Below are 22,810 nucleotides of genomic sequence, written 5' to 3'. Positions count from 1 at the left end.
TCGCAGGAGCCCTTACCGCCACCTATTTACAAGGCAGTAAGGGCTCCCACACTACCACATGCTACCCGATTAGCGCAGGAGTAATGTACCCGTGTCTACCCTCCATCCCCAGACAAGCCTCTTACATCTCTTACACTAAAAAATAACAACATATGTTTAACATGGGAGTAGTGCACGCTGGTGGCCAAACACTTCGGAACGCATCAGCGTGTCCTGAGGAAGTGTTCTTTTAAGGCGCGGTAGGTGTGCGCTAGTGCCTACCGCAGCTTGGTAAAAGGGCCCCATAATTTCATAGCAATTTTTCCCAAGGACACCCTTTGTATTTGTTTATTTCTTTTCATTTTTTCTTTATAAGTTTAAACAAATTATTACAAGGAGAATTACATATGAAATACATAAAAAGAAAAAAATATATTGGTGAAGAAAAATGTATGACTTGCAATGCTCCAATAGCTCTTACAATATTTGGGGACTGGTCAAACACCATTAAAAGAAATTAAAAAAGAAAACGTAACCAGGAAAAGGATTAATAAAAACACTTCTGAAATCAAATGCTCAACTTCACTGAATCTCTACACATAGTTCAGCAATCTCTTTGTGCGGTCTAGAAACCTCACTCAAGTTGACTCTATTAGATGGAAACATTGCTAATTTTTGCAGTTCAAAAAAGGACAATGCATGTCGTTCGTTATAATTAAGAATTACAAGGAAAACAAATAAGGAAAAGTCTACCCACTTGTAGGACCTTTGGACATCCTATATAATAATTTGCACCTCCGTCTGGATGCCTGGGTTCGTAACACATTTCCCATTGGTCCACCCTGGCGATGATGTCAGAGGGCGGACCAATGGGAAGTGAGAGGGAAGGGAAGCCAGCACCAACCAGCCACACAACATTCAAGGTGAGTACACAATCGCCCCCTGTCCTCTTCCCCCGTCCTCACTCCAAGTTCAAGGCCCCCCTCTCCTCCGCTCCCGTCCTCCCTCCGAGTTCAAGGCCCCCCTCTTCTCCTCCCCCCTCTCCTCCGAGTTCCAGCCCCCTCCCCTCCGAGTTCCATGCCCCCCCTACCTCCCTCCCTCTCTCTGTCTCCCCTCCGACTGCAAGCACGACCTGTCCTGCAGCAGCCCCTTACCTTCCTACGTGCCGGCTGTATTTAAAAATTCTTATCTCGGGGTCTGGCATCCACAGTGAAGGCGAGCGGCGCTTCAGCCTGCCTTCCCATCTGTCTCAGCTCTGCCTCTGGTCCCGCCCTTCCGAAAACAGGAAATGAGGGCGGGACCAGAGGCAGAGCTGAGACAGATGGGAAGGCAGGCTGGAGCGCCGCTTGCCTTCATTTTCAGCAGGGCTGCAATCTGCACTGCCGCTGCCTCCAGCGTTGGTACAGTGTCAACTTCTTCAACCTGCTGTTACGGGGGTCTCGCGGAAAAGAAACATTTCTAGCTCAGAAGATAGCAGTTGACCTCCTCCTATCCCTGCCATTATGAGCAAGTCGCCTAGAGTCATAGAAGTGATTGGCCAAAAGAAAGACTCAATCGACCTAGTAACCGGAGCAATAGGCAATGCAGGTACTTGTTTTGCCTTCCGTGTGCGACCCATAAAACATGTAAGAGTAATTATTAAAGAGTAACTATTAAACCTCTAGAGCTCCATAGCAGTTCGTCCTAGACGGCCATCTTAAACCCCACCCTTTTTGTTTTTATTTCAGGCTTCTGAATATGTCCTGTTTGAACTCCTCAGCTCATATCCATCCCCGACTTACCTTGGCCAAACCCTGAAGTTTGATTTCTCTACCTCTTTGTACCCATTGTTCATATTCTCTACTCCTTCACCCTGCACCCTTCATGAATCCAATTTACTACTGCCTTGAAATCCTCTAGGGGGCATGATCTTTCAAAAATGATAAATTCTTTTAAATTACACAATGTATGCTGCAGCTTGAGAATTGTCAGTTCAAGAGGAAGCAATGGAAAGACACGTAGATACAGTGGAGTACCAAAGCCTCGTGTTAGATCTGTCAAAGGAGAGCATGAAGGAAAGAGTGAGGAAATAAAATTGGAGAATTAGGGAACCCATTCCCTGTTGTCAAGAAGAGGACACAGGGAAGATACAGCAAATTACTAAAACAGTAATTTCATTATCAAAAATAAACATGGATGCTTAGGACATTTTAGGGATAGGAGTGTAAGACGGGAAGGATGTAATTGCGTCATCAAACCCAAAAAGAGGCCGTGAAGATAAAATCTAACCACAACCAAAAAGCCTTCACAAAAACGTCAGATTTTAGAAATTTGTATCCACTTATATAAAAGAATATATTTACTTCCACAAAATAATTTATATTTGATTTTTAAAATTATTTTTATCAGAAGAGAAATCTTTAGGCTTATTCCTGACAAATTGTGCACCTTGGCCATTTGTGGAGAATATAGCTGCTATTTTTTAGGAGCTTTGCATCATCGTAATTGCAGATGAGTGACATTGAGGCATATTTACTAAAATGCATTAAGCATTTACCATGAGTTTTAACTTGTAATAACTTTTAGCATGAGCTTCCTGCTGTGTAGTAAAAATCCCACAGTAAGTTTCTAATGCAGTTTGGGGAAGGGTTTGGGTGGAGAACAGGCATGGCCGACAGCTATCACCTGAAATGTAACTGTGTGGTAGGAGCAGTCCTAACTGCCAACAACATGGCTGCACTTAATCCTTTTTAAATGCAGCCATGCTACCAGCAGTTCAGTAGCATGGAAGCTGCTCATTGCCTGTGTAGTAGAAAAATGTGACTTCAGGTACCCAGGCTCCCCCCAGGATTGCCCACCAAGTTTTAACCAGAACTCGTCCTGCTAGTCTAGTGGTCCAGGATGAAAGCAGTGCATCTCCATCGCTAGGGTTCAAAATGGCAGCCATGACCCTAACAGTAGCCTTTAGTACTTCCCCCTGGGGGGGGGTCAAATTGCCATACATGGTCATTTGCTTCTTACACATCAGGCTGACCCCTAGGAGTAGTACAGTCCGAGTACTGCTAGAGGTCATAGCCACAACTCTTCAGCAGCTCTAAGGTGGGAGCGGAGGTGGACTGCTTCCGCCCCAGCTCGCTAGACTAGCAGATGACCCCCAGTTGAGTCCCGGGATTGTAGGGGAGTAGAGGAGGATTCAGATATGGTTGGGGGTGGGGTTCATGTTGGGTGAGGTCTGATCTACTACTACTTATCATTTCTAAAGCGTACTTTGGGGAGGATGAGGGTCACTGTCAAGGAGCAGTCTAGATTGGTGAGGAGAAGGGACCTGAGAGAAGATCAGTATGGGGAGCATTTTTTGAGGAGGGGTGATCTTGGAGTTGGGATACTGTCAAGAGAGGAGATTGGTTCTGAGCCCTGGTTGATCTTGTCAGAGGGGTCGATTGGGAGTTCTGTGTGCTGGAATGGTGTTGGGTTGCACCACTATGAGACCATATTATATTTTACACCAGGACCTGCGTCCATGCCTCAGCAGGTAGCACAGGTGCACCCACATTATCTGCTGAGGCATGAACAAGGGCTTGTGCAGTGCGTGTCTGCCCTCTGCAGGTAGAGGGCACACCCCTGTCGTTACCTCAGAGGCTTTGTACTTATGTACTTAAGGTGCAGTAAGTTCAGAAGCTTAATGCACTTTAGTAAACTGGCCTTGTTTATTAAAGTTATATTTTTTAAAAGGTTACTTGAAGAAGTTGTGATGGATTATTCAGAGGACATTTAATATCAAACATATAAACGGCAAGTGACCGTACTCACTTGCAAATGCGCAGTACAGACTTCCCTCTCTGTCCCGCCCTCGCGTCAAGACGTCATGACATCAGAGGGACGAACAGAGAGGGGAAACGGAGTCGAATTGTCGGACACCGCCGCTGCCGCCAGGAAAGGAACATCGCGCGAAAAAACCTCCCCCCCATCCCTGCCGCTGCTCCTGCCTCCCTCCGTATCGGGCCCCCTGCACTGACCTGACAGCGCCTCTCACCTCCATGTGGAAGCACTGCAGGCAGCAGCAGAGCAATCTGCTGCTGCCTGTAGCACTTTCACACGGAGGTGAGAGGCGCTGTCAGGTCAGTGCAGGGGGCCTGGCACAGAGTGGGGAGGAAGCGGCGGTGATGAGGGTAGTTGGACATGGGGGGAGGGCATGGGGGAGAGGCCATGGTTGCTGGACTTGGGGTGAGAGCAGGGCACAGAGGAGGGTTGCTTGGGAGGGGGGGAGGCCAAGGGAAAGAGGAGGGTCACTGGATATGGGGAGGAGGATCGGTGGACGGGGTGAGGCCAGGGGAGAGAGGAGGGCTGCAATACTCGCCTGTTTTTACGGGCTTAACGGCTAGTAAATTATAAAATGCAGAAGTTTTTGCTAGTGACAACAAATGTTTCCTTAGCGTCCCTCCGGACCGGCCCAGGATTGGACTGATGGGTTGTGCACGCCTACCAGCAGGTGGAGACTGAGAAAAAAACTCTGACTCTAGAGAGCCAATGAGAGCCCTGGTCATGTGACCCTAGCCTCAGTATTTTCTCAGTCTCCCAGCAGGTAGGACGTGAGCCTATTAGTCTCTCTTTTTGGTATTTGTAGATATTTTCTTTATTGGTTCTTCTGTGCCCAGGAATTTTATTGAGGTCATTCCTGATACTAAGTGCCTTAGTGTTCAGCCTCTGGGGTGTTAAACTCGGGTGCCCCGAGTCCCTCCCCCCTATTTCCTCCCCATCTCCCTAACGGCTAGTAAATTATAAAATGCAGAAGTTTTTGCTAGTGACAACAAATGTTTGTGAGGCATAAGCAGTGGAATTTTTGCCTTCTCTGAGGTTTTTCCCTGCCTGTTGTAGAAAAAAAGTATGAATTGCATTTTGTGAATGTAGTGGGTTTTTGTTTTGTTTTTTTTTAAATAAGTGGGTAAAAAGTTGTAAAATCTGATATTTGTGTGAAGATTTTGGTTGTGATCAACAAGTACCTAAGATCTTTATGGTTTTCAAGATGTCCACAGTTAATATTTGTGTCTGCCTTAACTATAATTACTCTGTGTTCACAGTTTAACTTTTTATCCTGGACATAAACCTTTTCACTGCACATGAGAACCAGAATTCATCATCCTGTTTTAGAACCTACCATGGACGTAAACAACTCTTTCAAAACTGTTTTGTTCCATGACCTATGCATCATTCCTGGGAAGACACTGTAGGCAGATTTCATTCTGGCTTTTATCTTTTTAGTTATCTTATTAATTGGATCTAAATAACAGTAACTCGAGACTTCAAATTAGCCCAACTTCCTGCTGTTTGGCACTTTTTCAGAACTTAAAAGAAACACTGCTGCCTGTGAAACAAAACAAATCACAGCTCAAGAAAATGTTGTTTTTAAGGAGGGTAAAAAAGATGAAAGTGATTTCTGAAAGTGTGTTTTAATAGAGCCTATACATTTTTTTCACTGAAGAACCCTAATTTGAAACTACCTCATCTGAAATGAAAGCTTTTATTTAGGTGAAAAGTACTTTCCCAGAAGTCTAGAGCTGGAATTTGCACCTGACAGCTTAGTGAATGAAACCTGAGCCTTTCTTTGAAATACGTTTATTTAGTGAGAAATCACTGGAATACAAAGAAATGAATGAATGAAAACTACAGTTTTTAGTTTTTAATTAAGACGAAGCTAAGAAGGGGGGGGGGGGGAATACTTGTAGACTTTTCAACCGTCTTTCCAAATATTAAAATCAACCAGTATATGTTCTAGCATATAATTAAAAATTAAATGCACCCCTACTGTTTTGTTTTCTTGCACACCTCAATAAACTTTCTCACCGCAGATGAGAGGAAAGAACAATAATTTATTGGTTCTTTACCATATTTTCAGTGGCATGCAACAAGAGATGTGGTGACTGATCTTGGGCTCTGCAATAGTGATCCTCATTCTCCATCCTAACGTACCACCACATCAAGGCCACTATTAAGCTTACTAAATAGTGCAGACTGCATTAATGTGGCAATTAGTGTATTCTAACAGCTACCATGGCACCTTAACAGGGGCCCTTTTACAATGGCGCACTGAAAAATGGCCTGCAGTAGTGTAGACCCTTGTTTTGGATGCGCGCAGAATCATTTTTCAGCGCAGCTGTAAAAAATGCCTTTTTAAAATTTTTGCTGAAAATGGAAGCGTGACAAAATTAAAATTGCCATGCATCCATTTTGGGTCTGAGACCTTACCATCCATTGACTTAGTGGTAAAGTCTCACGCGGTAACCAGGCGGAAATGACCTACGCGCTCAAATGCCACTTTATTTTTCAGACGCGTATCAGACGTGCGCCAAAAATGAAATGACTGTAAGAGCCGTTCGGTAGCTGGGCGGTAACTCCATTTTGGCACGTGTAGACGCTTACACATTAATATTGGCAAGTAAGCGTAGTAACTGCAAAACGTTACCACAAATTGGTCAACAGGCCTCCAAATGTAATCATTATGACTGACTGACTGAACTGTCTCTAAAACAAACACTGCATGTGTATTCAGAAGTGTATTGACTAAGTATCCATGATTATGGTCAAAAGTTATAAAAATCCTTTGGTAAGTTTTTGATTTCAGAAAAATGTAGTCTTGAGGAGTCCACTTTTAACAATGGTAATGGTAAATCAATTTTTTATCCCGCTATTACCTTGCAGTTCTAAGCGGGTTACAACTTTTTAAGAAGCCAGTTTCATTTAACTGGGAAGAAGGGGTATAATAATAAATTTAATAATTAAGAAAGAAAATAGTAAGATCAGTAGTTAGCGTGAGATACATATTTCTGAAACAAGAGGGTTTTCATATTTTTCCTAAAAAGAATATAGGACTGAGAAGATTTAAATATAGGTGAAATCATAGTCCATAATCTTGCTGCTTGAAATGCCAACCCTAATTCAAAGCGATGTAATCTCTTTTTACCTTTTGATGATGGAAAAGAATAACCTACAGTACCAGTACGTCTTGTTCTCAAAGCATAAGTGAATATAAAGTGTGGATATAGATAGTCTAGTGCCAAGCCATGTTGAAGTTTTAAGAGAAAACACACCAATTTGAAATAGATTCTGGCCTCAATAGGCAACCAGTGTAATGATAAATAGCTGGAAGAAATCTTATCAGATTTAGACAATCCAAAAATCATTTGAACTGCTGTATTCTGTATCGTTTGCAGTCTCCTCACCAAACTTTTGTTACATCATAAATATACCAGGCTACAATAATCCAATTGAGAAACTAAAAGAGACTGAACCAGTATTCTAAAATGATCTTGTTTGGGGACCCCTGTTTTAATCTGCTGAACATATGTTGTATGAAACATACAAGAAGTGGGTATATATAATGCCCATTCTGAACATTCCAACTTAAATACATGATAGGACACACAGGTTACTTACATATTGGGGATGTTTTATTTAATGTATTTATTTCCTACAATTTTATATACCGCTTTACAACCAAAATATGTCAAAACATGTGGTCTGAGTCTGAATAATCACATGTTATTCTTGCTGTGATCTATTGTGAGGTTATTCTTTTTTTTTTTTGGTCATGTATTATTTGTCAGAGTAAGACTGAGGGCTTAAGCAGGGCTTAGCTACAGAATTCAGAATGATAGTCTTAATCACCACATCAGCTAGTGGCCAATCCATTTCACAAGTACCTGGCAAGATCCCAGAAGAATAAAACAGATTTTATGCTGCTTATCCTAGAAATACAATACAACAGTTAGTAGAAATTCTGGTGTATGTATGTGTTTGCGACTTATTGCTAAGTCTTGTCCTTTCACTTAGGGAAAGTCTCATACAGTCATAGGGATCAGTTATCTTAGAAATAAGCAGTGGATTTTCCCGTCCGTCTTAATAATGGCTTATGGACTTCTCTTTTAGGAAATTATCCAAACCTTTTTTAAACCCTGCTAAGCTAACTGCTTTTACCACATTCTCTTGGCAACGAATTCCAGAGTTTAATTACACTTTGAATGAAGAAATATTTTCTCTGATTTGTTTTTAATTTACTGCTTTTATCTCTCATTGTTGCACACAACCCAAATGAAAGAAAACAGGAAGAGAACTTGTTGGTGGCATATCTATCAACAGATGCATCAGCGCCTAACAACAATTTTTAGCACACCTGTATGTGAAACAATAAGGGGGCAATTCTATAAAGTGGCGCCTAACTGCAAGGGGGGGGGGGGGAACACTTGGGCGAAGTATGGGCATGTGTCCCAGATAGGCCACCTATGTTATTGACATGATGTAAGAGGACACACCTTCACATGGGTGTGCCAATGCCGGCTTTACACTACTATTCTGTAATGGAATTTTGGTGCCAAGATGCTGTCACAAAATGCCTAGCCACCTGCCAGGGGGTTACCCCATGGCCCAGGGGCGTAGCCACGGGTGGGCCTGGATGGGCCCAGGCCCAGCCACTTTTGCTCCAGGCCCGCCCAGCCTCTTCTGCCCACTCTCCCCGTCCGCGTGGTCTGCTGACTTTTACTGCCCTGAAGTGCCGTTCTCCCTCCAGCACTGGTGATTCCCATAGCCAGCCTTCTGCCAGCGCGCGTCGTCGGGGCCTTTTCTCAGGCGCGTCCCGCCTACTCTGCAACTTCCTGCGTCCCACCTTTGCGGAAAACAGGAAGTTGCAGAGTAGGCGGGACGACGCGCGCTGGCAGAAGGCTGGCTATGGAAATCGCCGGTGCTGGAGGGAGAACTGCGCTTCAGGGCAGTAAAAATGACCAGAACTGACCATGTGCAGAGGGCTGTCTCTGGGGGGGGGGGGTAGCGGGTGGAGAGGAAATGCGAGGCCTGTGCCCACCCAGTCCACCCCCAGGCCCATCTAAAAACTGAACTCTGGCTACGCTACTGCCACGGCCACTTAGAGGGTCTATCCCCAGCACAGCTCAGGTCATCCTGCACCTGCTGCTTGTGCTCTACACTAGCACCCTCCTCCCACGGACTGGGTTACAACTGCCTCTGGGCGAGTCTCCCGCTCTCATATTATCCCCAGTGATCTCTAAGTTACTGGAACTACACTCCCAGTGGTCCCACAGTTCCTAGAAAGCACTTGCAGACCCAACATACAAACCACCAGGATTCTTTATCAGTCTAGACAAACAGGGCAAACAAACAATTACGTTTATTCTCTTAAAAATATTGAACAGTGGAACAGAATAGTGCAAATAGCAAACAATAACAGGTAACTGAAATATGGACCAATTATAATACTAAACAAAGTGAAATCCTTTCCTTGCTTTCCTCGCTCTCTCCTTTAGTTTATTGTTTCCTTTGTAGCTTCTCCAACATCCTTTATGTCTGCTGCTGCTTCTCTTTGCTCCCTTTCTGCACAGGGCCATAGATTCTGCTCTCCATAGTGGTGCTATTCCCTGCTCTTCCTTAGTTCCTTCCTTCCAATTTTGCTATCTCCTCATCTTTTCCCTTTATTTTCACTCCTCCCTTTTTCACCTCCCTTCTTTCACCACCAATGCTTTTCCTTCTTTTTTTTATTTCTCCCGTTCCAGTGTATAAATGGTGATGTTAGTGGTAGGAAAGTCAGGAGCTGCCTACTCCTGCCTCCCACAGCATGCTGTTTTTTAAACAAGAATGTTCTGGAAGGAAGAGGAAAGTGCCAGCATACCATTTTGGATTAAAGCATTATATAGTATCCTTTACACAAGGTCTTAGCAAGTTACTCCAATTAAAACAGAATTTTACAGATTCACGGGCACTGAGATGTATAAACGATGTTATCACTACTTCGCAGATCTAAGTATTTAGTCTGTGAAAGAAAGGCAGGCATGCAGCTTTATATCAAAGTATATCTCTTTCTTTTTTTTTTTTTTAATTGTATCCTTGTAGGTCCAGTATTTGGAACAGTTGCTTTGCTGCGTCCAAGCGTTAATTAAAGTGTGCCAGGGAGAATGCAGCGAGATAAGCTTACAGCTAATGAAGGTCCTAATTACAGTCATGGCCGTACCAGCTGGTGAAAAGCTTGAAGAAAAGGTACCGATTTTCTTAGTACAGGCTCCAACATGTTAACGTGGTGTTTGGGTTGGGGGGAGGGGCAAATAAGAGGGCTAGGCATGTGGGTGGGAAGTTATAAAGAAAATGTTAGATCTGTTGTACTAGTTTGGGCAATTACTTACAGAAACAATTCATAGGCGATAACATTGTGTTCCTGTTTTTAATAAAGAAATTTAAGCACGTAAAAGGTAGTTTCATTAATGTGTTGCACGGTCAGTGTAATCTTAGGTTTTCTTATTATAAATGTGAAATGTAACAGTTTTATTCTGATGTTTTCAATTTCTGTTAAAAGATGTTGAATTTTAAGTTATAAAAGTTGAGAGAATTTAAAACACAAGGTCATAGTTCTCAGCACTGCAGGTTATGCTGGAAAGTATTACTGTTGGCATAAGTCTCCCTTATTTCAAGGAAATGTCCCTAACTGTACTTCTGCATGCAAGTCCTGTGAACACACATGTCAAAATAGTGGTCTGGCTTCTTCAACTCTATTTACATAGTAACATGGTAGATGACGGCAGAAAAGGACCTGCACGGTCCATCCAGTCTGCCCAAGATAACTCATATTTGCTGCTTTTTGTGTATACCCTACTTTGATTTGTACCTGTGCTCTTCAGGGCACAGACTGTATAAGTCTGCCCAGCACTATCCCCACCTCCCAACCACCAGCCCCTCCTCCCAACTACCGGCTCTGGCACAGACCATATAAGTCTGCCCAGCACTATCCTCACCTCCCACCCACCAGCCCTGCCTCCCAGCCACCGGCTCTGGCACAGACCATACAAGTCTGTCCAGCACTATCCCCGCCTCCCTACCACCAGCCCCGCCTCCCGATCTTGACTAAGCTCCTGAGGATCCATTCCTTCTGCACAGGATTCCTTTATGCTTATCCCACGCATGTTTGAATTCCGTTACCGTTTTCATTTCAACCACCTCCCGCGGGAGGGCATTCCAAGCATCCACTACTCTCTCTGTGATATTTTTGAACCAATAAATCTAAAACATTGTAGTGATCAGTTAGAAATGCACACCTAAGTATCGACCAATTCTGTTTTTTAAGACAGCTGCATTCCTAAATATACTGCTGTAATCTTTTACTCAATTCCCATTAGGGTAGATTGCATTTTAATTCTTTTTAAGAAAAAAAAATACATGGATGCGTGTATCATACAGGAAAGATTTAGCAATTATTTTCAGTTTGTCTCATTTTAAATATCAATGTGTTTTTCTTACATTGGGATGTTTCCTCTGTCCAGAAAGCAGTGGTAAAAGTCATACCCAAATCATTGAGAGGGAAATAAAATGCACCAGGGCACTGCTTGCAGTAGCTAATGGTAGCAATTCTCAAAAGGCATATAGCAAAGAATATGCACGAAATTGATATGCATGTACTGCTTCCATTGTAGGCAAATAGATATCATGCATTTTTGTTGTAAAAATCTTGAAAACCAGACTGGGACAGACTGAAGGAACATCAAGCCCAGTGTTCTACTACTACTTAACATTTGTAGAGTGCTACTAGGGTTACGCAGCGCTGTACAGATTAAGAAAAAGGACAGTCCCTGCTCCAAGGAGCTTACAATCTAATGGGCGAAATGTCAAGTAGGGGCAGTCCAGATTTCCTGAATAGAGGTATGGTGGTTAGGTGCCGAAGGCAGCATTGAAGAGGTGGGCTTTTAGCAAGGTTTTGAAGATGAGCAGGGAGGGGGCCTGGCGTATGGGCTCAGGGAGTTTGTTTCAGGCATGGGGTGAGGTGAGGCAGAAAGGGCGGAGCCTAGAGTTGGCGGTGGTGGAGAAGGGTACTGAAAGGAGGGATTTGTCTTGAGAGCGGAGGTTATGGGTAGGGACGTAAGGGGGGATGAGGGTAGAGAGGTAAGGAGGGGCTGTAGATTGAGTACATTTGTAGGTTAAAAGGAGAAGCTTAAACTGTATGCGGTACCTGATCGGAAGCCAGTGAAGTGACTTGAGGAGAGGGGTGATATGAGTGTACCGGTTCAGGCGGAAGATAAGACGTGCAGCAGAGTTTTGAACGGACTGAAGGGGGGATAGATGGCAAAGTGGGAGGCCAGTGAGGAGTAGGTTGCAGTAGTCAAGGCTAGAGGTAATGAGAGAATGGATGAGAGTTCGGGTGGTGTGCTCAGACAGGAAGGGGTGAATTTTGCTGATGTTATAGAGGAAGAAGCGACAGGTTTGGCTATCTGCTGGATATGCACAGAGAAAGAGAGGGAGGAGTCAAAGATGACCCTGCGGTTGCGGGCAGATGAGACGGGGACAATGGGGGTGTTCTGTTTTCAACAGTGAGTGCAAGATCCCAAAACAGCAAAACAGATTTTATCTTGGCTATCCTAGAATTAAGCAGTGGATTTTTCAAAGTCCATCTTCATAATGGCTTATTGACTTCTGAAATGTCTCAAATGTAATGAACCTTTGTTTATGAATGTGATAAACTGGCAAGTATATTTTTGATTACCTGTCACGGAAAATGGTCTGACCCTGCAAGCATGTTCTTCAGGAGCTATTTTAAGATTTGTTACGCTTCGTTTTGTCAAATTGTCCCATCTTTCTCGGTGAAGACTGACGCAAAGAATTAATTTAGGGACCCTTTTACTAAGCTGCAGTAAAAGGGACTCTGCGCTTGCAGCAGCGGCCATTTTTGCCATTCGCTGAGGCCCTTTTTACCACAGCGGGTAAAAAGCCTGAAAAAAAGAAATGGCCATGCGGTAAGTTTGCACTTACCACACAGCCATTTTAGTGGAGCACTTCTGCTACCCATTGAAGCGGCGGTAAGAGCTCCCACACTAACTGGGCAGCACATGGTGCCGCCCAAGTACCGTCATGTAATCCTCTGCAGTAATATTTTTCTGGAATTACTGCATGCTGCGCGCACTGGGGGGGCGGAACTACCGCTGGAGGCCAAGTTTGACCTGCAGTAGTTCTGATTTTCTGCGCGGCAACCTTTTAGTAAAAGGGCCCCTTAATCTCTCCACTGTGGCCTTGTCTTCCCTGAATGCCCCTTTTTATCCCTTGGTCATTTAGCGATCCAACTGATTCTTTTACCGGGTTCTTGCTTCTAATATACCTAAAAATGTTTTTGCTATATATTTTTGCCTCCAACGCAGTCTTCTTTTCAACATCTCCCTTGCCTTCCTTAGCGCTAATAGACTGCATTTCCTATTTTTTTATTCCTAGCTAGGCTAACTTCAGGGTCATGGCATGACTCATAATGTCTGAGTGATGGTTTTGTTGATAGCCTGCTTGAGATCAGCCTTTATAGAGGAAATTTGCAGAGTTGTGATGTGGTCTTCAGTCCACACATTCACATTTCAGTTCTGTTCTGAACAGGACTCTGGACACAACAGCTGATTTGGTCAGACAGTCCTTCAGAACCTATTTGGGATCTATAATCCAACCCTCCAGGCCCATATCTTTCTGTTCAATCTGTTATCTTCAGGGGCGTAGCCAGACACCCAATTTTGGGTGGGCCTTGGCCTAAGATGGGTGGGCAGAAGAACTCTGCCTTGTCCCACAAGTGATTTGGTCTCTCCCTCTCTCACCTGCATGCCATATGGTCTATCAAACATCCCCTCTTCTCCTGTATACCTTTTTAAATAACAGATTTTCACCGGCAGCGAGCAGCAACTAATACACATTGCTCATGTTGACCCCAAAGCCTTCCCTCTGATGCATCTACCTGTTTCTGCATAATCGGTAATACATCAGAGGGAAGGCTGTGGAGTCGGTGCAAGCAGTATGTATCAGTTGCGTCTCACTGCAGGTGAACATCTGCTATTTACAAGGTATGCAGGAGGGATAGTTGTTAGGAGTTTTCAGCTGGTGGGGCTTGGGGATCCCTGCCAGTCACATCATAGGTGTGCTGCTACTGGGTGGGCCCGAGCCCAAAGCGGGTGGGCCTGGGCTCACCCAAGCCCACCCTTGGCTATGCCACTGGTTATCTTGTTCATGTTCAGAACCCATGAGCCCTGCCTGCTGCAGGCCTTATTTCTCTTTTTTTTTTGTTTTTGTTTTTGTTTGAGGCAGCCTAGTAGCTAGAGTTTCTCATGTGTAAGAATATGATGATTCTTGGAATAAACCAAGTTACTCAAATGAAGTAGGTGTTCTCCAGGGACAGCAGGATGAATATTTTTACAAACCTGTCCCCATTCCCTGGGAATTGAATTCTGTCATCTATGTATTAGACTGACACGGTCCTGCACGATGGCGATAGGTGGGAAGATGTGCATGGTGCAACGCTTCCCAAAGCTGGGCAGTATTCCTACATGAGTTGTGTCAGAATTATGTCACCCCCCCCCCCCCCCCACATGTAAGAATATTCATCCTTCTGTCCTCAGAGATCATCTGCTACAGGTGAGTAACTTTGTTCTCCCTCCTTTCTCTCCACTATGTCTTCCCCCCCCCCCCCCCCCAAAAAAAAAAAAAAAAACAGCATTTCTACTCCTGGAAAATGTAACTTGGAGATCAAACTGATGAACATAGTACACAGCACTCGCAACATGACTCTCTGGGCTGACCTGTGTTCACATGTAACAGAATAGTATTAATGAGGCCAGCAAAGATTCTAGAATGGTGGTTCTTCCTTATTTTATCCAGATGAAAAATGCAGACTTGAGTTGCAAAACAACTATTTTGTTATTTAAGGTATTTATTTAAAAATGTTCATTAGCTGCTCAATCCATAGTTCTGAGAGAGGTACAGTAAAACATGCATAATATTTTTCATTTGTAGAAAGTAACCTGCAGCAGACTGACAGATATATGATTAAAGAGACAATTTAATTTGCAAAAAAAATGTATTGTATTGTTTTTCGTCTGCTGATTTAACCCCATAATATTTGTTCTCAGGTACGAGAGATCATGCAGTTGTTAGCTGTGGTTCAGAATCTGGGTGGTTTCCTAGATCTTTACAGACAACACATTGATCAGCTTATGGAGTGGTTGTTAAGAACAAAGCAGCACTGGACCAGTTATTCCATAGAGTGTTTACAGTTTGAGATTATTGTCAGTGAATCAGGTAAGATCAGTTTAGATTTCAGAAGACATGAAAGAATGGTTTTAGATTTTCTTGTGACAACGTTTGGCAAAAGCCAGGGTGCAGTAACAAAGTTTTCCCAACCCCCAGTTTAAAAAAAAAAAGAAAAAAACAAAGGAAGCCTGATGAAATAATTCTTTGTGTGTGGTACCAGATAAGATATCTTGGTGTAACACTTGATAAAGGCCTGATGTTTAAGGCTCATATACAGTTATTACTTTGCATTTCCTCCTAAAAATAACACCTTTTAAGATGTTTGAAACCAGTAGTGTTTAGAACTGTGGTTCATTGTCTTGTTCTTATACCCATAGACTTCAGTATCTTGATTTTTCAAGGCCTGTCACGTGTTACTATTTTTTTGTTGTTGTTACATTTGTACCCCGCGCTTTCCCACTCTTGGCAAGCTCAATGCGGCTTACATGGGGCAATGGAGGGTTAAGTGACTTGCCCAGAGTCACAAGGAGCTGCCTGTGCCTGAAGTGGGAATCAAACTCAGTTCCTCAGTTCCCCGGGACCAAAGTCCACCACCCTAACCACTAGGCCACTCCTCCACTATTGAGCCTTTGTCAAATAATCCAAAATGCTGTTGCATGTTTAATTACTGGAAGTGAAAAAACTGATACAATTACTTCTGTTTTTGTAGAAATACACTGGCAACTGCTGGAATGGCAGATTCATTTTAAAACTGTGATGTTAATATTTATAGCACTTAGAACGTCCACCCGTGTTTTATTATCTCACTCGTCTTTTATGCTGTCAGGCTCACTCAGGGCTTATTGGTTATAGTTAACAGGGTGTTATCTATAGTTGGTCTTAAGCTGCAGAATGAATTACCATAGGCTTTGAAACTGGAAAAAGATATTTATTTTTAGAAAACAGGTAATAAATATATATAAAACAAAAGAGAGAGAGAAGAAAATAAGATGATACCTTTTTTATTGGACTAACTTAATACATTTTTGATTAGCTTTCAAAGGTAACCCTTTTTCGGATCAGAAAAATCTGATAAAAATGTATTGTTAGTCCAATAAAAAAGGTATCATCTTATTTTCTTTTCTATGTTTTGTTTTATTCATATTTAGTACCTTTAAAAGTGAACTAACACTTACCACACCACTTTACTCAAGATAGAAAACAGGTAAAAGCAAGGTGTTTCAACATAAAACAGAGAAAAAAAAAGTATTGACATAGTTAAAAGTATTCAGGAATGATTTCCCCAACAAAAACAAATTTATGAACTGCGCTGTAGTGCTTAATTAGCTGCACAAGTAATCAAGAGGAGGTTCTAGGTTCAAAGAATAACAAAATATCCATGTAAGATTTTCTTTGTATGTTAATAGTGCCTTTAAAGCAAGTCACTGTCAAAGCAATCATAAGTTTAATCTTTTTATCAAACTATAATTTATATTCCAGTATCAGAAATAATAAATAAAGACATAAAGTGCGATCGGTAAAGATGATAAAGGGTAGAAATAAGAAGAAAAAAAGTGACCTCTACTGATCAGTGTTTAAAAAGCTATTAAAACGTTTCTGTATTAAGTTTGCTTCTGAGCTCATAGTCTTAAGAGCATTGATATTTGTATAGCCCTGTGGTTCTCAACCCAGTCTTTAGACACATTTACGGGCTTGTTTTCGTAAGAGAAGAGCACCCATCTTCAGACACAAATCGGGAGATAAACGTCCTCTCAGGGTCGCCCAAATCGGCATAATTAAAAGCCGATTTTGGGCACCTTCAACTGCTTTCCGATGCAGGGACGACTAAAGTTCCCGGGGGCGTGTCAGAGGCGTAGTGAAGGCGGGACTGGGGCGTGCTTAACAGATGGGCGTCTTCAGCCGATAATGGAAAAAAGAAGGGTGTCCCTGACGAGCACTTGGCCGACTTTACTTGGTCCATTTTGTTTCACGACCAAGCCTCAAAAAGGTTCCCGATCTGACCAGATGACCACCGGAGGGAATCGGGGATGACCTCCCCTTACTCCCCCAGAGGTCACCAACCCCCTCCCACCCTAAAAAAACTTGTTAAATATTTTTTGCCAGCCTCAAATGTCATACCCAGCTCCAAGACAGCAGTATGCAGGTCCCTGGAGCAGTTTTAGTGGGTGCAGTGCACTTCATGCAGACGGACCCAGGCCCATCCCCCCCCTACCTATTACACTTGTGGTGGTAAATGTGAGCCCTTCAAAACCCACCCCTTAGGGCTATGGTAGTGGTGTACAGTTGGGGGGGGGGTTGGGGGTGCTCAGCACCCTAGGTAAGGGAGCTATGCACCTGGATGCAATTTGTGAAGTCCACTGCAGTGCCTCCTAGGGTGCCCAGTTGGTGTCCTGGCATGTGAGGGGGACCAGTGCACTACGAATGCTGGCTCCTCCCACGACCAAATGGCTTGGATTTGGTCGTTTCTGAGATGGACGTCCTCGGTTTCCATTATCGCCGAAAACCAGGGACGACCATCTCTAAGGACGACGACCTAAATGTTGGGATTTGGGCGTCTCCGACCTTATTATTGAAACGAAAGTGGATGCCCATCTTATTTCGATAATACGGGTTTCCCCACCCCTTCGCCGGGACATCCTTAGAGATGGGCGCCCTTAGAGATGGTCATCCCTGTTCGATTATGCCCCTCTTAGCCATTCAGATTTTCAGGATACCCACAATGAATATGCATTGAATGAGAGAGATTTGCATACAGTGGCAGTACAGCATGCAAATTTACCTCATACGTATTTAATTGTGGATATCTTGAAAACCAGACTGGCTGGGTATGTCCCAAGGATTGGGTACAGACTCAGTTTTTTTTTCTGTTGACAAATGAATAGTTTAACTGCTTCATCCAGTTGTCAAGATAAAACCGTCTGGAGATATTTACACAATGTACAAAACTCTGTAGTAAATAACTACTTTATAGCATATGGTATGCATTTTTGCTGGGCACTTCTGTCAACTAACACACACGTGCAGGTATAACCAAAAAAGGAATCTCACTATAAGATGGTAGATAAGAAAGAATTCGTAGGCCGATGCTCAAAGTCGCATGCAGATGGGCCAACAATGCAAAAAAATAGCAAATCGATGCTTGACGTAAAAGCTGTGCAAACTGTGTTCCGGTTTGTACTATTAAACCAATAATGGGGTGAGGAATATGTCTGGAAGGGGAGGATGAAGTAGGACTGTAAGGCAAATACGTATGCTGTGGTGGTATGTGCTTGGGGGAGAGGATAGAATAAGATAAAGTGAGCACAAATAAATGCTGCACTGACCTTTACTGGGCTGTATGAGTCTTTGTCTGGCATAAACCCCAGCTGGTGCGGTCCCTGGTCAGCTCCTGAGGATGTGGGGGGGGGGGGGGGGGGGTCATCATCCTCCTTGTTCTTCCTGCTGCTGCTCCGATGCAGTGCAAAGGCCACGAATATCTTGGTGACCTTTTCTGGGCTGTAAAGGAGCTCTCCTCTGGAATAGTCCAGACATCTGAATCTGTTTTTCAGCTGGCCAAAGGTGTGCCCAGTGATGGTGCGGGGGGGGGGGGGGGGGGGGTGTTCTGGCTCTTGTTATATTTCTCCTCCGCCTCATTTTGGGGGTGGTCAAGGGGAGTCATTTGCCAAGTCCACTGGGGGGAGGAGGGATTTACAGACATGGGTATGTGTTTGTATGTGGACCTTGTGGAGTGCAGGTCATGTGTGGGTTCTGAGGGCATGTTGAAGGGGACTTATGGTGGTGATGTAAGGCGGGGGAGTAGGTATGAGAGTTGGGAATCCCAATACTGCTTACCTAGAAGCCAGCCGCCGGTGATCTCCCCTCGGTCAAACCTGTGGTAGATTCCAGAATGCTGCAGGATATATGCATCATGGGTGGACCCCAGGCATTGAGCACAAACATCCTCAATCTCCCCTGGGCATCACACCCAACCTGCATGTTCATGAAGTGATATGATTTTCTGTTCCTATAGGTCTACGAGTGTGACCATTGGGTGTTGGGGGGGGGGGGGCAAGTGTGATGTGAGTGGCTGAAAGGAAGAGGTCTAAGGCGTGGACCTGACCATAAATGATCTGGAAGGTCTGGGCGATAGTGAGGAAGGCATCAAGGAACTGGGCAAGGCAGTTGGAGACGGCAGACTGGGTGAAGCCTACATTGACTGCTAGCACTAACTAAAAAGTGCTGGTGGCAAGAAAGGCAAGGGAGGCAGTGACTATAAAGTGGACTGGCACTGGATTATTCCTGCATGTCCTGGCCTGGAAGGTAGCTGATCACAGAGGTGCTGTATGGCAGCCCTATCAAAGTGGTACCTAGTAAGGCATTGCTGGTCAGTGAGGTCCATGAAGTGGGTCCTGGGCCTAAATTGGAGTATCTCCTCCTGGGCCTCTCCTCCAAACTCTCATCTGCATCCAGCAAAACGTCAGCCACAATAGTATTCAGTGCATCCATGATTGATGGGCAGGTGTCCCACCACTATAGGTGCAAACCCGTTAAGCCCAGAACATAACTGTGCATGCCTCCACCTTTCTCACCCAATGAGACTCAGCATTCACTCTCCCAACACCAGCAAACAGTCCTCACACAGACAGCAGCAACAACACAAAGCACAGTGACAAACTGGGAGTAGAAAAACAGAGGAACGATATGAGAGAGATGACAAGCAGGTAGGGGTTTTGAATGGGAGGTGTAGGGTTTTGGGGACAAAGAGGATTTGGTGGGGGAAGGGGCCAAGATACAGAGCAAGGGATGGGTGTGGCTGGGGGGTTCTTGACGTGTGGGTAAGGACTTGAGGAGGTGAGACAGAGCACGAAAGGCAAGAAATGTGAGAGTCAAAAGGTTCAGATGGGCAAACAAAGAAAAGTGTCAGGTTACTCAGCAACTCTCCGTGCTCTTTCACAAAACCAACAATTCCACCTCTCCAACACAGCAAAATCACATATAGGTCCAAAGACAAGTTTGGTCTTGAGCTAGTTGTTTTTAAAGCAAGTCTTATTCATAGTATTTTTCTTTCCAGTGCAAGGAAATCGTTTTGCTATCCATTATCCCAAAAAAGTACATCACATAGCACCGCCCATCTCGCATCCCTGATATGCCCCTGAAATGCCCACTCTCAAAACACTTTAGGCAAAATATGGGTTTGTTTGTTTTTTTTGTTTTGTTTTTTTTTTTGGGGGGGGGGGGGGTTGTTGTTGTTTGATTATATGGTTTAAACATTTTCCTGTGAGAAATATGTTCATCTACCCCTTATGCCATTTTTTACATGTTTTTATCTTTTGAAAATAAGCCCCTGTGTGACATGTTTATATGATCTGGTGTTAAGTTTAAGTTTTTATTAGTTTTATGTTATGTAAGTTTTATTTATTTTTATTTTACCTTTAGTGATTTTTTTGAAATGTTTTTATTATTTGTTAGGATCCTTGAATCAAGCATGTGCCAAAACACAGCTGTGTCAGATTGTTGAGTCTATAATAAAATAAACAGGCTTCATCCTCATTGCGTGACTCTTGTTATTTTCTTACCCCACTTCATTGGCCGACTCTGCACCTGTTTTTGCTGTTGATCTTTGGAGAGTGTTTATTCTTGTGTTTGGTTTCAGTTATTTTTTTTTTTAATCTAGTATTTTCAATTTGTTTTCTAGGTCCAGTAATAGGTGAATCCCTTCATCATTTAATGCCCATCCTAAAGACCTGTCTTCAGCCAACCCAAGAACCACAGATGCGCTTAAAGATTTTCAGTATGCTATCAAAATTGTTACTGAAAGTCAATGAGACGGTTAACTCCCAGGGGTAGGTACAACTCGCCCTTCTAAAACAGAGTGAACAATGGCACATAGTAAGAATTTAACCCCTCTAGGAATTGGTGGAATGCAGTAATGTCTGTAAAAATGATTGTTGTGCACAAATTCTACTAACAGTGGAACAACATAAAGGTTTCTCATCTGCTTTATTGAAAAAGCCATGCCCAAGTATGGTACACTGAGCTCTGTGCAGCCAAAGGCTGGATAAGGCAATGTTATGATTCCTTTTCATGACTAATGGTAAAGTAATTCTGTCACTTCAGATATTTCTGGTTACCATCCTAATTACTGAAACACTAGATATATTGTTTCAGGTGAGTTTTTAACATGAGGCGACTAGTCTGTTGAATAAACAGGTTTTATCATTTCTCATATATGTCAAGCCTATTTACTAAGTGACTGTCTCGCAATAAATACAGGATAGTGTAGAGTGTGTTGGGCGCACGACCTCATCAGATATGCTGATTTGGAACTTATATTTGAGGTCCAATATTCCTTTTAAAATCTTGCAGAAGAGACCTGTACAGTTTTGTACATGAAAACTCTTACAGATTAAAAAAAAAAAAACAACAACAGTTTTGGGATGGCCCAGTGGCTCAGGTGGTTTAATCCTGTGTCAGGTCTTCTGCTTCCTGGGTTAACTGAGGTCAGTCCTTACTTAAGACCAACTCCTGATTGTCAGATTCAGGGTGCATGATTACAGGACTTTCAGAAGAAGTTCTGGTGTGTGGCACCCAGCCCAAGACCACAGCTGCAATTGTAGAACTAGATGGGTTGGGGAGGGGATATAAAATAGGAGAAAAATGTGTGAGTAGTTACAAAGATTTACAGTGCCAGATCCCAGCCCTGGTTTCAACTGAGTTGCAAATAATAAAGGATCAGGAGCAAAGAATTGTGGTTCCTTATCTACCAGACCATTCTAGAACAGGTGACTTATGCCCCTGTACTAGTGAACTGACACAGTTAAAATTTTGCCCTATATAGGGCACTGGTCAGCCTCCTGCTCCTAATTATTTGTCTCCAGTGGCTGGTAGATGGGCTGGGAACGGGAAGTCTCGATATTTGGAACGTTACAGGCCAGGCTTAGTGGCCATATAGGTCTGCTTTTTATGTGGCCTTATCTTTGCCTGCAAAGCCATGGCTGATTATGTCTGAATATCGTCTTAACTGGGGTCATGTGCTAGCTGATGTTGGAAAACCCTGATATTCAATGCTGGTCGCCAGAAACTGCTTGACATTGAATATTCGGGTTGAATGCCAGCAGCGGGCAGTCAAAGCTTTGCCGGCTGAATATCAAGGAGGGGGGGAACAGGGACAATTCACAACCCTGTTTTTTGAGCTGGGAATCTCCCCCGGGAATCTCTCTCTCTCTCTCTCTTTTCCTCACTGTTTTTTGGCTTTTACCCCTAATCTCCAAGCTAATTGCAAGTTAGTGTTTTCCCTCATCAGAACTAGAACAACAGCCAGTAGGGAGACTATGCTGGTGAGGCATCTTCAAAGACTGAAGGGGTGGGGGGGGGAAGAAAAGGCCAGATTTCAGGATAGCTGAGACAGGAAGGAATTCTCACATCATTTGAGCTGTCAGGAGGGAGAGAGTGAGTAGCGGTGGTGGCGTGGCCTATAGCAAGTAGAAAGCCTCAGTTATTGCCAGCTTTAATAATAGAAAGGGGAGATTAATGATTTGATGCCCTAGGAGGTGCCTGTGAAGCATGTGAAGTGCTGCTGCTGCAGTTGCCACCTTAGAAGTTCTGGCACATGCGGTTCTTTTTGCAGTGGCTTGGGAATCTGCACTGACTGAAACTGTGAGGGTCCTAGAAAACAGACAGATGATCTACAAGATCCAAGAGGGGAAACAAAACAGTAGATAGTGATAAATCTCTGCTGCCTTTTTATATCGTCAAACGACTGCTGTGTGGAGAGAAGTCTTTTTACCATTAGGTGACCATTTTGGAACCCACTACCTGGTTTTTACAGGCCCTGACACAG

At 43.6% G+C, this 22,810-nt stretch overlaps 1 protein-coding gene across 1 annotated transcript in view; it reads left to right on the top strand.

Annotated features, from left to right (window-relative positions):
* Positions 1-22,810, top strand: part of DNAAF5 (dynein axonemal assembly factor 5) — an 83,063-nt gene that overhangs the window by 36,529 nt on the left and 23,724 nt on the right. Inside the window, exons 7-9 of the mRNA XM_030212570.1 lie at positions 9,850-9,993; positions 14,871-15,039; positions 20,666-20,813. Coding sequence (XP_030068430.1) covers positions 9,850-9,993; positions 14,871-15,039; positions 20,666-20,813 — 461 coding nt within the window. The remainder of the gene's footprint in view (positions 1-9,849; positions 9,994-14,870; positions 15,040-20,665; positions 20,814-22,810) is intronic.

Source organism: Microcaecilia unicolor, chromosome 8 (assembly GCF_901765095.1).
Source record: "Microcaecilia unicolor chromosome 8, aMicUni1.1, whole genome shotgun sequence".
Classification (NCBI taxonomy): domain Eukaryota; kingdom Metazoa; phylum Chordata; class Amphibia; order Gymnophiona; family Siphonopidae; genus Microcaecilia; species Microcaecilia unicolor.
This window is presented reverse-complemented; position numbering and strand designations above follow the sequence as displayed.